Source organism: Anoplophora glabripennis, unplaced genomic scaffold, assembly GCF_000390285.2.
Source record: "Anoplophora glabripennis isolate ALB-LARVAE unplaced genomic scaffold, Agla_2.0 scaffold1152, whole genome shotgun sequence".
NCBI classification, from domain to species: Eukaryota; Metazoa; Arthropoda; class Insecta; order Coleoptera; family Cerambycidae; genus Anoplophora; species Anoplophora glabripennis.
In genome coordinates, this window is record NW_019417239.1 from 83,944 (window position 1) to 100,840 (window position 16,897).

At 29.6% G+C, this 16,897-nt stretch overlaps 1 protein-coding gene across 1 annotated transcript in view; it reads left to right on the plus strand.

Annotated features, from left to right (window-relative positions):
• The window catches only part of LOC108914672 (zinc finger MYM-type protein 4), a 97,526-nt gene extending 83,724 nt beyond the window's left edge, over positions 1–13,802 (plus strand). Inside the window, exons 8-9 of the mRNA XM_018720523.1 lie at positions 10,938–11,037; positions 12,866–13,802. Coding sequence (XP_018576039.1) covers positions 10,938–11,037; positions 12,866–13,040 — 275 coding nt within the window. The 3' untranslated portion in view covers positions 13,041–13,802. The remainder of the gene's footprint in view (positions 1–10,937; positions 11,038–12,865) is intronic.
• The last annotated feature ends 3,095 nt before the right edge of the window (positions 13,803–16,897 follow it).

The following is a 16,897-nucleotide window of genomic DNA, read 5'->3' on the forward strand; positions in this document are numbered from 1 at the left end:
ATATTTTGACCTCCTGAATCCAAAAAACTTGGTCGCAAAGCCTGAAAGTGGTCAGTTTAATTGTTATCAGCAAATTAAATGTTTAATTGGCTGTAAAAAGTTTATTTTTATAGCTAGTACACGGAACCCTATCTGGCTCCTAGAGTAATACGAACTGTAGTAGGATCGTATTCCATGCAAAGTAGAGCAAAAAGTTGTTGGTTTTTTATCAAAAGAAAATTGAATGTAATGCATAGGAATAATTGTTTTCGAATGTACGGTTATTACAATTTATCATTTTTAATATTATTAACGTTTTCACGTTTTATAATTTATTACGTTAAATAATACACAGTTTTAGTATTTCAATTTATTATTCAATATGCAGTTGCGTACAACCAAAGTTTACATAAGAAATGTAAACTTTAGTGTAAATCTAAACTTTAGTGAAACCAAGGTAGGTACTTATTTTTTGAGAAAGCAATACTTATGTTTTTTACCTGTTTAAAATGCCAGCACGAGTAAAACAGCATTCATCCATCCAGAGCACTTTGTTAATAAAGTTAGGTTCTGCTGCATTTCGATTTAGGAACCAATTGCAAAATTCAAGATGATTGGAGAAATCAGCTGCTTCTAAAGCTTGAACTTTTTGAAAATGTGTAATGTTAACTCCTTTGCGGGAAAAATGCGGGAAATATGGAGGGTGGTAGATTTGAATAAACACTTTAAATTGTTAATGGTTTTGTAACCCTGTGTAGTGTACTTTATATATTCGGGTATTTAGTGTGCCGACTTTTTTTATTTACTAAAATACGGTATGCCTACAAACCTCTGCTTTATTTATTTTCTTTTAACGAAAGTTGACTTCGAGAAGTCAGGCTTGTTAAAACATTTTCCACTAAGTTAATACAATTATTAAAATTATTTATAATAAAATGCAGCATGATCCTTTATTTACTTGAATTTTATTGGTTTCGTACAGATGTACAGATCCACAGATTATGATGTGAACTTGGCAACACTGTTCGTTTCAGCTGACGATTTGTTCGTGACATTACGTTACAAAATTTTCCGAGCATCCGGGCATCTAGCAGGGCCGCCCTCTTAGCGGGAGTTATGGGTTGATTTCCGTCATTTTTAGAAGTCAAGCAAAAAATTTTTTTTTCGATTTAAATGACATTATGACTGAATCACCCTGTATATATATAACGTGGAAATCTTCTTGAACCTTTTGCTTAATATTAAAATATATTTATTTTCTTGGGAATTGGGTTCTGGTGTGATAGTCGGTGAAAAAAAAGATAAAAGAAACAGCAGCGATTTCTTGATGTTTCGTTCCTGATCAGGAACTTTTTCAAAAGGCTTTTATTGTTAAAATTGTTATAGTTAATTAAATAAAACCAAAATACAAACAAACTACTTAATATTTAAAAATAATTTTTTCCTGTAATTACAATTAATTTAATAAAAATATTATTTTGTCAATACATACCTAAACAACCATTTTCGTAAAAAAATTTTTTTTAAAATTATGCATCAGTCATCAAATACATGTGCCCAAATTCAAATTATTTCACTTACTAGCTTTTAAATTATGTATTTCGAAAAATAAAAAATATTTTTCAAGTTTAACACTGTTTCTTTTTAACGGAGCACCTTAGATACATTGGACAAATTTTCACAATATAATATTATTTGCTTTTTTATTTTAAATTTGAAAAAGGCTTGCATTTTTAAATGTTGTAAGCGTATCAGGAAAATATTTTTAATCGGCAATGTGGTACGTGGATATGTTGGAAATGAAATAAGCGATATAATTATGATAAAATTGAAACAGGTAGCGGTGAATTTTTGTAAATTAAAAACGGAACGGACATCTAGTAATTTTATTGGAAATTATATTTTAAATGTATAGAAAACTATTTTAAATATTATTTGTTTATATGATAATAAGTGGAAATAACTAAAACGTAATTATTATTATTTGATTAAATTATGATATATTTGACTTAAATTTTTAATGTCGGTTTTGTCATTAATACTGTTTTTATTTTTCTTGGATTAATCTTTTGTTATAATTTGGTTCTTTGACAAGAATTTTAGTTTGATCAAAATTAAAACTTTTTTTCTTTAACATGTTATTAAGTGATGTTGCACAATTTTTAGTATATTTATGGCTCTTTAACCTATTTTCTAAATTTTGTGATGTCATACCTATATAATGACCATTGCAATCATTGCATGGAATAGAATACACTACATGAGATTGTTTTATTATAGGAGTTTTACTTTTTAAAGGTGTGAAAAATTGATTTAATTGATTGAACGATTTATGAGCAACTAAAATGTATTTAGATAAAATAGATTTAATTTTTTCAGATAAAGATTGTACATATGGTAATGCAATATACTGATGCATAGTTTTAAAAAAATTTTGTACGAAAATGGTTGTTTAGGTATGTATTGACAAAATTATATTTTTATTAAATTAATTGTAATTACAGGAAAAAATTGTTTCTAAATATTTTTAGGTTTTATCTAATTAACTATAACAATTTTAACAATAAAAGCCTTTTGAAAAAGTTCCTGATCAGGAACGAAACGTTAAGAAAGAAATCGCTGCTGTTACTTTTATCCTTTTTTTTAACCGATTATCACACCAGAACCCAATTCCCAAGAAAATAAATATATTTTAATATATACAGGGTAATCCATTAACGGTATCGAGCGGCTGTATATAGGAAACTAGACTTGCTACGATTATGGGGTAAAATATCTATTAACAAATACTACCAAAAGAAATTGATTTAAAATATTTTCAAGTTTGTAACTTCACCGCTAGGGGGCGCAACTGCTATAGTGTTACAGAAAATTGTCGGTTTTTCTAAATTTCGCTTATATAACCTAAGTTGAAAATACATTTTTTAGATGCACTGTTAAACCCTTCACAAGTTTTTTTAGAACTATTTTTGTTATTACCATAACAATGTCAGTATGAAGGATGCTATCTTGAAATTTTTAAATTGTCATAACTTCTAAATGCCTTAATCGATTTCAATAAACGATGGCTAGTTTTAAAGAACTATTAATAAAATTTATATTTATGATATGGGGATAAAAATATTATTTTCCTGCACAACGGTAGATGACACTAATGAGAAAAGTTTTGTAGTTGTCTCCGTTTACTAAAAAAATTAAATGCAACGATATAGGTTTTTATTCATGGTTTGATTCATTATGGAAAACAAATACACAAACCGGAGGTCGATATCTTTTTTAGTTTTCAAGTTATTGCTAAAATAGTGAAGTTGTGCTAGAACATCCTCCTTTATTTAATTCTTTAAATAACATTAACATAATCCAAGCCAAAATTAAATTATAAAACTATACCAATCTTGTCATTAAAAAGAATTATTGCTTTATTTTGAATTTTTTTTGATAACTGCAATATTGCATTTTTTTTATTAATTCCAAATATCTGAGTAGTTATAAAGAATTATTGTTTCCAAAACGAAGGAGGCTTTGTCCTATGAAAATAGACAAATAAAAAATTATGTTAAACGATATGTGACAGCTCTTGCTTCATGCAAAATTAGTGTCATTCGTGTGAGAAAAGTACTTGTGTTCCATATGAAATTCCCAGATCTCTAACTAATTCCCTTAGACTTATTTGGGGATTTACATGGACACAAGCCAACATATTAAAAATATTATCTTCCGTTCTTGCACGGCATGTCTTACAGAATGTAGTGGCGTCTGGATAAACGCTGAAATACTTCTTTGGAGTAGCGTATTCTATGCGGGTATCGCAAATCGTATTCTCTTGAAACTATATGGCATTTTTCAAACATTGAAAATAATCTGCCAACATATAGGCTTCCACATTCGTAAAAGGCATTTTCCTTGTTCACAAGTATTTTACAAATAACACTAATTTTGCATGTAGCAAGAGCTGTCACATTTCATTTGGCATAATTTTTCAGTTGTCTCTTTTCATAGGGCATAGCCTGCCTCGTTATGGAAACAAAAATCTTTATAACTACTCAGATATTTGGAATTAGTAAAAAAATTAAACATAGTAGTTATCAAAAAAATTTCAAAATAAAGCAATAATTCTTTTTAGGGACAAGATTGGTATAGTTTTACAATTTAATTTTGGCTTGGATTATGTCAATGTTATTTAGAGAACTAAATAAAGGATGATGTTCCAGCACAACCTCACTATTTTAGCAATAACTTGAATACGAAAAAAGATATCGACCTCCGGTTTGTGTATTTGTTTTCCATAATGAATGGTCTATCAAGCCATGAAAAAAAACCTATACCGTTGCATATAATTTTTTTTAGTAAACGGAGACAATTATAAAACTTTTCTCATTAGCGTCGTCTACCGTTGCGCAGGAAAATAATATTTTTATTCCTCTATCATAAAAATAAATTTTATTAATAGTTCTTTAAAAGGAGCCATCGTTTATTGAAATCGATCAAGACATTTAGAAGTTATGACAATTTAAAAATATTATTTTATCGGCGGGAAAACATATTTAGGGGGTGAAATACATCCTCAAAGTTCACCCCCCAAAACAGTTTTTTCTAAATATCTGGGGTTCTAATCAATATTTTGGAATGAAAAAAAGTGTAAATTGCTTCTTATAAAAAACAAATGTTTCACATTAGATTCCATGTTTGGAGGCTGCTACCCTTATTTTTTATTTCAGAAAAACTATATTTTTCAAAAAATTTTTATATATAAAAAAATTTATATTAAAAAAAATAAAAAATATGATTTATGTAAACAAATTGACAAGAATAATTTCTCATTTTAGGGGGCGAACAACTCCCTAGTAATCCCCTAGTGTGCGAAAAATGTCTTAACTTTTTCTCTAATCATACGAATATTTTTTTCTCTTGGTCTAAAACGGATTTAAACAGATGCAAACTACCCCTGATGTTCACCCCCAAAAATAGTATATCCATGATATCTCGCATTCTAATAAATATTATGGAATGAAACAAAATGGAAATTACCGAACCCGTTTATTGGGGGATGAGCAGCAGGGGTAGTTTGCATCAGTTTATATCCGTTTAGACCAATAGAAAAAAATATTTGTGAAATATCTGTATTTTTTATAAGAAATAATTTCCATTTCTTTTCATTTCAAAATATTGATTAGAACCCGAGATGTCACAGAAATACTGTTTTTGGGGGTGAACACGAGGGATAGTTTGCATCCGTTTAAATCCGTTTGAGGCTAAATAGAACAAATTATTCGTATGATTAGGGAAAAAGTAAAAACTTTTTATTTTAGACATTTTTCGCTCATTAGGGGGTTGTTCTAGAACTTAATTTTGCCAATTTGTTAACATGTTATATTTTTAATTTTTTTTTAACATGAATTTTTTATATACAAAAAATGTTTGAAAAATATAGTTTTTTGAAATAAAAAATAAGGGTAGCAACCCCCAAACACGAAATCACTAATGAAACATCTGTTTTTTTATAAGAAGTAATTTTACATGTTGTTTTATTCCAAAATATTGATTAGAACCCCAGATATTTAAAAAAAAACTGTTTTTAGGGGCGAACTTTGAGAATGTACTTCACCGACATATTATTTAATAATAATAATGCAGAATTATTATAAATACCTGACTCAATAGACAAAAACACATACGACTAAAAGAGTTCTTTTAGGTTATGAAATATGAAACAAATACAACGTAGAGCGCAAATAACAGGTACCTACGTACAACATAAAATAGCGGCCGTTTACGGCATGTTATTTACAAACGTTATTTCTAACATAACGTTTTAGCGTAAAATGGGATACATACTCGGCCTGATTGTTAAAATTTATACACATAACAATTAATTTTAAAAAACAATTATAACTAACGTCACATTTTTAAAACAAATTTTCGAGTTAATATACTGAAAAGGAGCATTGTCTGTGAAAAGTGAACCAATTTTTTTATACTTTAATTTGTCAGAACAAGTTTTTTTTTGAAAAAATCAACTAATATTCAAAACTGACTACAACCAACCAATGAGGTTAAAGAATTGCCTAACAGGGACAATTAGCATTGCCAACTACAGTAACAACTTAATACGGAGGTAAATCACTCCAAATTTGAAAAAGATGTAGGTAAATTTCTAAAATTATCAAAATGTAATAAAAAACTATAAATAGGTATTACTCAAATTGTTAATATCAGACTTTTTATTCAAGGCATTTGAAAATTCATTGATAGGAACTATCTCCAAAAAAACAAGCTTATTGTAATTAATTTCATTCTCTAAGACTGTGACACCGTTAAAATTCATTTTATGGCCTGTACTTAATGTATGTTCTGAAAGGGCACAGGACATTTTTTTTAAATTACAATTACTCTTATGCGATGTAAGTCTACCTTTTAATGTACGACCCGTTTGGCCAATGTATGTCTGGTTGCAGTTCACAATTTAGAAAAAAGTATTACCAGTAAGTTCTTAAAACTTAAAACCAATCTTTACATTTAAATCCTTAATAATGTACATTAATTTTGGAGCTAATTCTTTTAAAAACAAAAAAGATTTATATTTGAGAACAGTGAATTGTTATCAATTTCCATGTTATTATCAGTAAGTCTATTATGTAATGGAGAAACATTATTAGTGTCCATATTAAACAAAATTTTATTAATTAGATTTTTCTGGAACAGTGTTTTTAATTCATTAAAGACTGATTTACGAAACTGGGGTGTGTCAGTTTATATACCCTGGTTTTAAGGGCTGAGATTAGATTCAATTACATTTTATTTTGGTGGTATGAATGAAAATTAAGGTACCTGCCACTACTCATAGATTTTCTATACCACTTCGTGGCTAACATGTTGTGTTGGTCCCTATATATTGACATATCCAAAAATGGGATGCAATTGTTCTGCTCCTTTTCAACGGTGAACTGGATGTCATTATCATAACTTAAAAACCCTTAGAGTTATCTATCTATCTCATTTTGTGTAACCGCCAGAATCAAATCATCTACGTAGCGTTTTCCAAATGGTATTTCCATATGTAACTTTGATAGGCAATCCCTAACCAAATCATCTAAAACGTAATTAACTAATATAGGTGAAATTATGGACTCCATTGGGGTACCAAAAACTTGTTTGTAATAAACCCCCTCAAAAACACAATAATTAGAATCAAAAATAAATTTTAAAACTGTTAAAAAATTATCCAAATCTAAATTTGAGTTAACATTAATTGAATTCCAATTTACGGTTATACTAGTTAAAATTCTCGTTTAGGGTAAATTAGTAAACAGTGAAACAACATCAAAACTGACAATTACAAATTCCTCTGGTAACTGATAATTATTAATAAAATTACTAAACTGGAAAGAATCCATAACATAAAAATCATTGTCGGTATTATAAAATTTAATCAAAAAATCTGTTAAAGATTTAGCTAACGAACCATTGGGACAATTAATAGATGACACAATTGGACGCATTGCAAGTTCCGGTTTATGTATTTTCTTCAGATTGACCTTGAAACGACCTTTACCTGACCTACAAGTGACCTTAGATAGCTAAGCTACCAAGAATTCAGGTTCAGAGATCGCAAAAACATTATACCTACTGGTCAAAATTCATTACATGCCTCAGTTTTTGAATCCATCGACTTGAAATTTCGTGAAGCTTACTCAGTCCTACAGCCAAAATCACACACTTCCCCCCTCTATATCTCTGAAACTATCCATAGGACCACTGACGAAAAGTGACAACTTTTCATCAGAATGTCGAGAACTATAACATATCACAATTCCCGCCAACTCTAGCGGGACCCAATTTCCATTCATTTTGTGCGGGGTCCTTTGGAGTGATTGAACTATATTCTTATAGACACTTACTTATCTGTTTTTTTTTTAATTTTAAATTTTTGTTTATATCCTCAGTTCGATTTATGTAATTTATTTGTGTATTCAAGGGTTAAGTGGCAAAGCACACTTTGTATGAACTTCTTGAGATTTCCAAACTAACATGTTTATTTGATATGCTTTATACTGTTGTTTCCTTTTTCTTCTTGGAAATAAAGGTATTATTATTATTATTATTATTATTATTATTATGCATTTGGCATGTCCTAGTAATAAAGAATTTAGGGAATAGACAAACTATAATATGATTTGTTGTGGATTACAGAATAATACGTTGGCCAGAAAGTCACTTTTTCTCTATTTACCAGTAGGATTTCAAATTCCCAGTATAAAAATATAAATATTTGAAAAATAATAATATTTGCTTATAAAAGATCTGCATGCAGTGTCGGCTGAAGCGGGGTACTCTGGGATGCCGCCCACCTCTAGAAATTTTAGTAGTAAGAAAAATTTATTTAAAATTTAGTTTACAGTGTTATCTAGATAATTAAATAGATTAGTCTTATGAAAGACATTAAGAAGGAAATGATAAATTTGTAACGTGCAGTCAATTTAACTTGACTTGCAGAATTCATTTGAAAAACACGAAATATGTGGGAGTGGCAGTAGCGCAAAATGTAATAGGTATTCACCGCTTTTTTTATTAAATGTAATTGGTTACACATGGTGTAAAATTTTATATCCTACGTATTGTTTTTTGTGTTTTTTTTTAAGTTATAAACGTTTAGACAACAGCACTTGCAATGCTGCTTGCTTGCAACTATCTACTGAAAAATCAGTGGTGCGAGAAATACCAAATTTGAATAAGTATATAATTGAAAAGTTTATTTCTGACAAAAGCAGAAGAATGGACTTTCACTATAAAAAAATAATATTGTGCACATTTTCACTATATTTCAATAGTACTTAAAATATCTACCCAATTATACAGTGTAAACTCTTTATAACGTCGTTCTTTATAACGAAAAACTTCCTATAACATAGAAATTAGGTCAATTTGGTTGGTTTACATCAAAACCCATACATTAATACACTCTTTATAGCGCAACAGCCATTCTCTATTATGAAAAAATATGTTCATATTTAGACGCCAGCAAATATTTACAGAAGTATTTAACAGTGTAATTGTTTTTATTATCAGCTTACAAAAGGTTCCGACTAAATCTTTGAGGTGCTGAAATTTCCCTGTCCCTGAGGTCGTAAACAACTGCCTTGCTTTTGTTATTGCTAATTGTCTCGAACACGTGTGCCATTACTCTTGGATTACATTGTTTCTAGGAAATTTTGCGCGCAGTTACTAAACGCACTAGGCACCTATCGTGTATTATCAGTCGTAAATCTACTTTAAAACTGTCAAGATGGCCAGTAAAAGAAAGGCGTTATGTGTTAACGAAAAAGTTTGTTTGATACGTGCGGTAGAAAAAGGAGAAAAGAAAAGTAATGTTGGAAGACGTTTAGGCTTCAGTCCATCTACCATTTGGAAAAACAAAGAAGCAATTCTACAGGCGGAACTGCAGGGAGTGTCTACTAAAAAATTTTAAGGAAGCCAAAATTCGAAGACTTAGATCAAGCAATGTTGTCGTGGTTTAACAATCAGCGTGCCAGAATAATGTACCCATCTCGGGGCCAATTGTTAAAGCCAAGGCTGAGAAGTTTGCCGAACAACTAGGCATTACTGACTTTAAAACATCAGAAGGTTGGCTTGGAAAATTTAAGCACCGTCATAACATTACCTATGGTAAAATGAATGGAGAGGCACGTGATGTCGATATGAATGTGACTAACGACTGGATTAATAACGTGTGGCCTAAATTAATGGATAAGTACTCAATCAATTTAATTACCTATTGAAAGTACATAATAAAATTGGAAATTATTGTAATTGGTGAAATGTGGTTATTTTTCCTTCTTCCCTCCATATAACAAAAACTTTATAACGAAAAAAAATCCTCGGTTCCTTAAGATTCGTTAAAAAGGGTTTACACTGTATTTGAGTTTTTTTTCAATACTTTGTACTTAAATTTTGTTAAAACACCGTACTTTCGTATAATTATTTTTTGTGCAGATATTAAAATTATCTGATAATTCTTCTACATTGCACTGCTTTTCCTTAATAAGGCTGTGGACGATAATAGCTAATACCCTGCGATTAAAGAAATCTTTACGTCGATTGCTGTGTATGAAGTTGTTCTAGTTTGCTATTACGCTAATAGAGACCGCCACTTCTTGGATAGATTTTCTTCTATCTATCTGGTTCTATTGCTGTTTTACTAAAAGTGCGTTTTCTTGTCTATAAAACACCGACCTTAAACATTATAATATAAAAGAATTACGTTCATTTGTTAGTAGAGTGAGTATTTATTTTGTGAAACTATTGAATGAATTAATAATGGTATATCATGTTTGATTGAATATTCTGTGGACAACTTTATATCAATATCTATAATCTACGTATTTCTGTTAACTATAACCATCGAAAAATCAGACAGAGCATTCAATAAAAAATATGTGATCTTCTACATTTTTACACAACCTGTATAATACAATTTTTTTTAACATACGTTAATATGGTACCAAATTGGAAGTCGACGCTTAGATAATAATTTCGAATTTTTGAATTCCAAGGCGAATTCATATAAAATAAGTAATTAATTTAGGTAAATTCATATTTTTAATTCTAACTTCATTTATTTTATTTAGCATTTAACACAAATGCAATTTCCAACTCCAAGTTATTACTTGGCAACATTGCCACACTTCGGAACTGTTAAAACTGTCTGTCACCTATTACCAAGTAGAAGAGTTACCACGCCAAATTTTATTGTTAGATGCCAGCTCAGAAGGAACTACGTCCTTTTTGGGTTGCCAATTTCCAGCATTTAACGTGTGGTCTGGTGCGTTAGTTATTTTGTCTGTAGTACAATGCTATTCATTTTCTTTCAATGCTGATTGTAAAAAGTATATCTTTATAAATATTAGATTATAATAATATATAAACCATATTTGTTATATTTTATAAATTTTTATATGCAGAAAATAATGCCAGAAAAAAGAAAGTTTATGAGCAAGAACAGAATGAAGAAAATCCATTGAGATGTCCTGTTAAATTATATGAGTTCTACTTATCAAAATGGTAAGTACTTATCAAATATCTTCTAATACTAGACATAAATATGTAAGGTGAATGTGTACATATATTTTAACTGCAGTTATAATTTGCAATGTAAATGAGTAGTGAAAGTTATTTCTTAAAGTTACCAACCGAACACCCTATGCTCTCCAGATTTGCTTTTGTTTCATCACAGAAATTATTTTACATAAATGAGCGCATCAGGGCAAAAGTGTTCACGCAAGAGTATTATAGGTCATCAAATATGGCGGCCGTTAAGCCCTTGCAATACATAATGGGAAACAATCGTTCGAGTGGCTGGAAATTTGATGCTCAGGGATTTTTACGGTCAACAATCACAATTCTGATGTCAAAATTACAAAATCTGAAATAGCGGATCCAATATGAAAGCCATAAAAGTCCTTACATAGGCCAATACAAAATGGGCACATTATCCATAATGACCCTTGGAACGTCTTGAAAATCGCTAATAGGGATGTTTTGTTTAGGGCTCACGTTAGTAAGGCCCATGTAACCGCCATGTCCCTGTCTAGTGATTTTCAAGACATTCCAAGAGTGGTTAAGGATATTAAATTCGCATTGTTGTCCATACATTGTGCCCATTTTGTATTACAAGGGCCGCCATATTGTATCTGCCACTTAGAATTTTGCTATTTTGCAATCAGAATTGTGATTGCCAACCCCACAAACTACTAAGTATCAAATTTCGAGCCGGTCTAACAATTGTTGACCAAGTTGTATTGGCCTATATAAATACCTATATGGCCGCCATTTTGGATTTGCCATTTTGAATCTTGCGATTTTGATATCCGACCGTAAAAATCCCAATTTTTACATCTGATTCATGTTTTATGACCTTATTTGAACACTTTTAGCCTGATGCGTTCATTTATATGAAATAATTTCTGTGATCAATCAAAAGTCCTACACGAAGCCTATTCAGCAGCCATTTTGAGAATCGAAAAATGCCATTCGATTCCAGAAACTACATGAAAAAACATAATTTTGAGCCCTTGTTAGAATGTTCAAAGCTAAAGCAATTCTGGAGAGCAACGGGTTTCAGATAACACAAGAAGCTACTGAAGAAATCTGGCGACACCGGAGAGCATTACTTGTTTGTAAATTTTTCTTAGTCAAGTTATTTCTTACAATTTTGCATTTGGAAGTACTAGTTTATCCCTTCAAATAAAAAAGTTAGACTGTCAGGTTTTAAAAAAATTACATTGTTTTTTAAATTATCATACTAAAAATCTGAAATGTTCATCTTTATTGGTTTTGCAAGTATTGCCAGAACTGGAAAAAAATGTATGTGTTTGACATTCTGCTTATTAAAAACAATTTTTGATTAAGCAGTACTTGTCAACAGCACCCCTTTGTGACTAGAAAAATTTTTATTAAGCAATTATCACCATTGTGTTATTTAAATATAGAGTGGTCACTAATTCACCAATTTGTTTTAAATTTTGAAATTTATCTGAGGATATAACTCGACAAATAATCTATTCTGTTGTAAACAATTAAAATTATTTTTAATTGATAGATGATAAATTACCTAAACTTCACCCTGTGCATCTTTTATCCTGTACAAATAATGTCTTTTGTTACTATATTTTTTAAAGGTATATTTTTTAAACAAAGATGACAAAAATAGAGTCTACAATCTAAGCCTTTATACTTTACCTGGTTAATTAATTTTTTTTATAAAATCTGACGTTTTATAAATAACACTAACGACATTCACAAACTATTCAAATAAAAAATTTTTATAACAGAAAATTTGCACTCATTTTGAAGTATTTCCTCGAGAATGGTAATCGATGTCATTTTTTAGCCCCGAAAGTGTCAAAACTCGAAATGATGTTTTCTACTTACAACCAGAAAGATCTTGTGTACCAGATAGTCCAGTTTGGTATTCCACAATGCCTCTACCTAGAGAAGCCCTGGAAAAGATGCTTCATCGAGTGAAAATGGTTAAAGAGATAAACGTTGCTTTACTTACTAGTTAATCTACATATGTATATAAAATTGTACAGTTGTATATATTGCGCATACAACTGGCAAAGCAAGAATGGAAGTGGCTCAAACCGTTATACAAACAGTATATCAAAAAAGTGCTAATTGTTCATGCACCACATCATCCTGTAAATTAACTAAGTATGCATCTTATATATATTTTTTGTGTAACACAAATAAGTTGTCATGGCACGACTTATTTGTGATATTTTATCTAAAAATTACTAGATTGTTATGAAAAATAGAAACTATATCTGTCAGAATTGTGATATCAACTTTTATAGGATTTAAATTCTTCAAGAATATTAGCAATTTATTTTTATTCAATCAGCAGTTTGAAAATTATAATTCAAATTTACATGGTGTGAAATAAATGTAGGAACAAATAACCAGGGAGTAGATAGTAGGCTATGAATAGTTATATTTCTTGAAAACAGTTGCTAGTAACATGGAATTATGATTTGTAACAAAATACGTCAAATATTTTCTTTTAAAGAAAAAAATGTAATTTAAACCTTGAATATCATATAAAAAAGTGTAGGTTAATATTTATATTTAAAAAAAGATTGTAATCAGGTTTGGTTAGACCATAATTTAATATGTACATTGAAAACCCATCAAATTCTGAGAATGCAAAAATCTGTTTTTCATAATGATAGGCAAATTATCAAGTCGAAAAGGCATTCAAAATTTTAACCAAAACGATTTGGTTCTCTCCTTATAATTAATAAAAAATAATAAAATTTGTACTTTTAGAATGTGTTGAATTTTTTTATTGTATAAAGTCTCTTAAGATATCTCAGTCCAATACAGGGTGTTTCAAAAAAGTATTGCCAAACTTCAGGGGGACATAGAGGGCATTGTAGTAGAAAATTTTTGCATATAAAGTCGGAAATAAGCCGTTTTGGCCCTGGAGCAATTTTTGTCCAAAAACGTAATGTTGACACGAAAGGACTTTGATATTTAAGTAATTCTTATAAAGGATAACGGAAAAACTGATTTGAAACAAAATAAACAGGTTTATCTCTTCTGATAAGTGTTTACCAACTGCATGTCCTACACATAGGCTTGCCAGATCTCCGGGTTTCGATGGTACATCTTCGGACTCCGGGTTAACTTGATTTGTCCGATTGCAATTGCAAAACCTTTTTTTAGGCTAGATATTTCCTGAGTATATCTTCTTTTTTTTTAGAGATCGATTTCTTTATAAACAATTTGACTCCCAGATTTTCTAGACCTTTTTTTTTAGGCATCAATTTCTCCGGGTCTGTCATAAAATAGATCTGGTAACCCTACCTACACATGATGTGGTAAAAATTTATTTTATCCACAACTGTGTGACGCATCTAATCTCGCCATGCAATGTCATCTGTGTCACGCTGTGAGGAATAGTGAAATAAATGAACACTGAGCTGTCACCTAATAAATGATCGGACCTAATTAGGTGTTTCACATTTGTTTTGATTGCGACAAAATTTTGCTTCTAAGTTGTTGAAATTGACCAATTTACATTCGAAGAGTATGCAGAAATGTATCTTATTTATGGCGAAGCAAGATGCAATGCTAGAGAAGCTGAGTGGTTTCTGCATCGCCGACCTCTTTTCGTCTATCCATCTTCGGACAAGAGAAAAAAATTACTTTAATCCAGATGTAGGAAGTTCACATCCACGAACTGCACAGACAGTGGTCATTGAGGAACAGGTTTTGCATTGAACTAAAGAACAACCTACCACAAGCCGCTTTGAACAATTATTATAAAATTAGTTTTGTGTTATCCTTAATAAAAATTACCTAGATATCGAAGCTCTTTGGGGTCAATGTAATAAATATTACGTTTTTGGATAAAAATTGCTCCAATCAAAACCGCTCATTTCCGAGTTTCCACTGCAATGTTCTCTATAACCCCCTCAAGTTTGGCAACACCTTTTTGAAACACCCTGTATAACTGGCCAAATTTATTCCAATTTATAAAAACCTAAAATAAATGTTATTGCTCATTAGTTTGAATTTTTTTAAAATTTTTTAAATTATCGAACATGTTTAATGTCAGTACTAAATTAATTCTGTTATAGAGATGTACATTTTACCAATAAAGTAAATATTTTACTTTCCTACCTCAATTTTATCAGTAAAAACAGTCACTTTAAGTTAAAAAAAAAACATTCATAAAGTCGCTACTTTAAAATTTCATTACATTCACATAAAATTTGTATTTTTTTTATATTCTTTTCTGTCATTATAGTGCTCGTCTGGTTATAATCGTGAAAGAATAGAAGGGTAAAATGTACTTCATTGAAGAATTGGGAATTGCAGACATTTGAAAATTAATATTTTACAGTTGCTTATATGATTTCTTGGTTTCTTTAATATTCTTCGAATTAAATATAATTATTTAAATATTTTAATTTTTGATAACCAAAAACATTTATTTCAGTAAATATGTTAAAATATAGATTTATAATAAAATGACAGTTCTATTTATTAAATAAAACTACAAAAAATAAAACCTTTAATAAATATCTAACATATTTTATGTAAAATTTTCATATGTGGTACATATTTTCAAGCTGATTTTGGAGAAGGAAAATGGAAGTGGACTCACTGAACCTATCATTTGTTTTAATATTAATTACTACTCAATAGCTCTATTTCTCAAATTTTTGAGCAGTAATGCCACTTTTACCATATATTAAATGTCATATTTGATAGATGATATAGAAAATTATGTTATTTCATTTATATACAACATTTGGATTATTTTTTAAACAAAAAAAAAGCAAGCAAAATTTAGAAAATAATTTAGTTAGGGCAAAATTAATTTTCAGAAACTAACAGACATATAACATAATATCCAAATTAAATAATATAAAAAATATAGAGTAACCCAAATCAAGTTAATACTATTGCCAGCTTCATTATTATTGATGATACACATAAAAAAAAGAATAAACATAAATCTACTCTATATAAAAAAAAATTAAAATGCTGATAATCAAGCCAATTTAAAAATATATTAACTCGTAATTAGCCTTAAAAATTAGCAATCAGCTGATCTCGGTGATCTTATATTTGAATACAAATATTGCATTAAATAAAATGTGTTCTGTGCAGGTTACCTTCCTTGAATGACATTAGCATTTAACAATCACAACTGAGAACATCACAAACCACATATTTCTTAAAGCAAACTGGGTTGCCAATGGGGTATTTTCCAACGTTTCAACTATATCATGAAATAAAAATACATAGAAAAACAAATTTTGGACCGTTATATTTCTTTTTCATTTCGATCTCATTAAAGTTCTAAAGGTGATTTAAATAATGTGATGTCTTTAAGCGAAAATTTCAAACCAGCATCAAAGGTTATTTTTTAGAATAGTTTAGTCTATTGGAGGGTAATATATGCAAATCAGCATAACTGCTTTCACGTTTTGGGCAATTTCTTCAGTGTTGCCAGAATCATCCATTAAAGTGAGAGACAAACAAGGCATCTGTTATAATAATATAATTACTTGCAAATTAAAAATAATTAGAAATTCCAGCTATTTATTATTATTTATAAATTAAAAAAGTTTTTTCGGCAAATATTTTGTCAGACCTGTAAAATAAGTTTTTAGTTATTAAAATTTTCACGTATGGTTTTAATTGGTATTTTAGGTGTTTAAAAAGTAATTATTGCAAATGAAACATTTCTCAATCTGGTAATGATGGATGTTTCCCATTTCCTTTATTCATCGAAGAGACCATAACAACCCCATCAGAGGATACGGAATTATTGGATTTATAATGTCCTACTTAAAATATTGATGCAGAAACAACTGCCACCTCATCAGTATGTCAACAGATATTA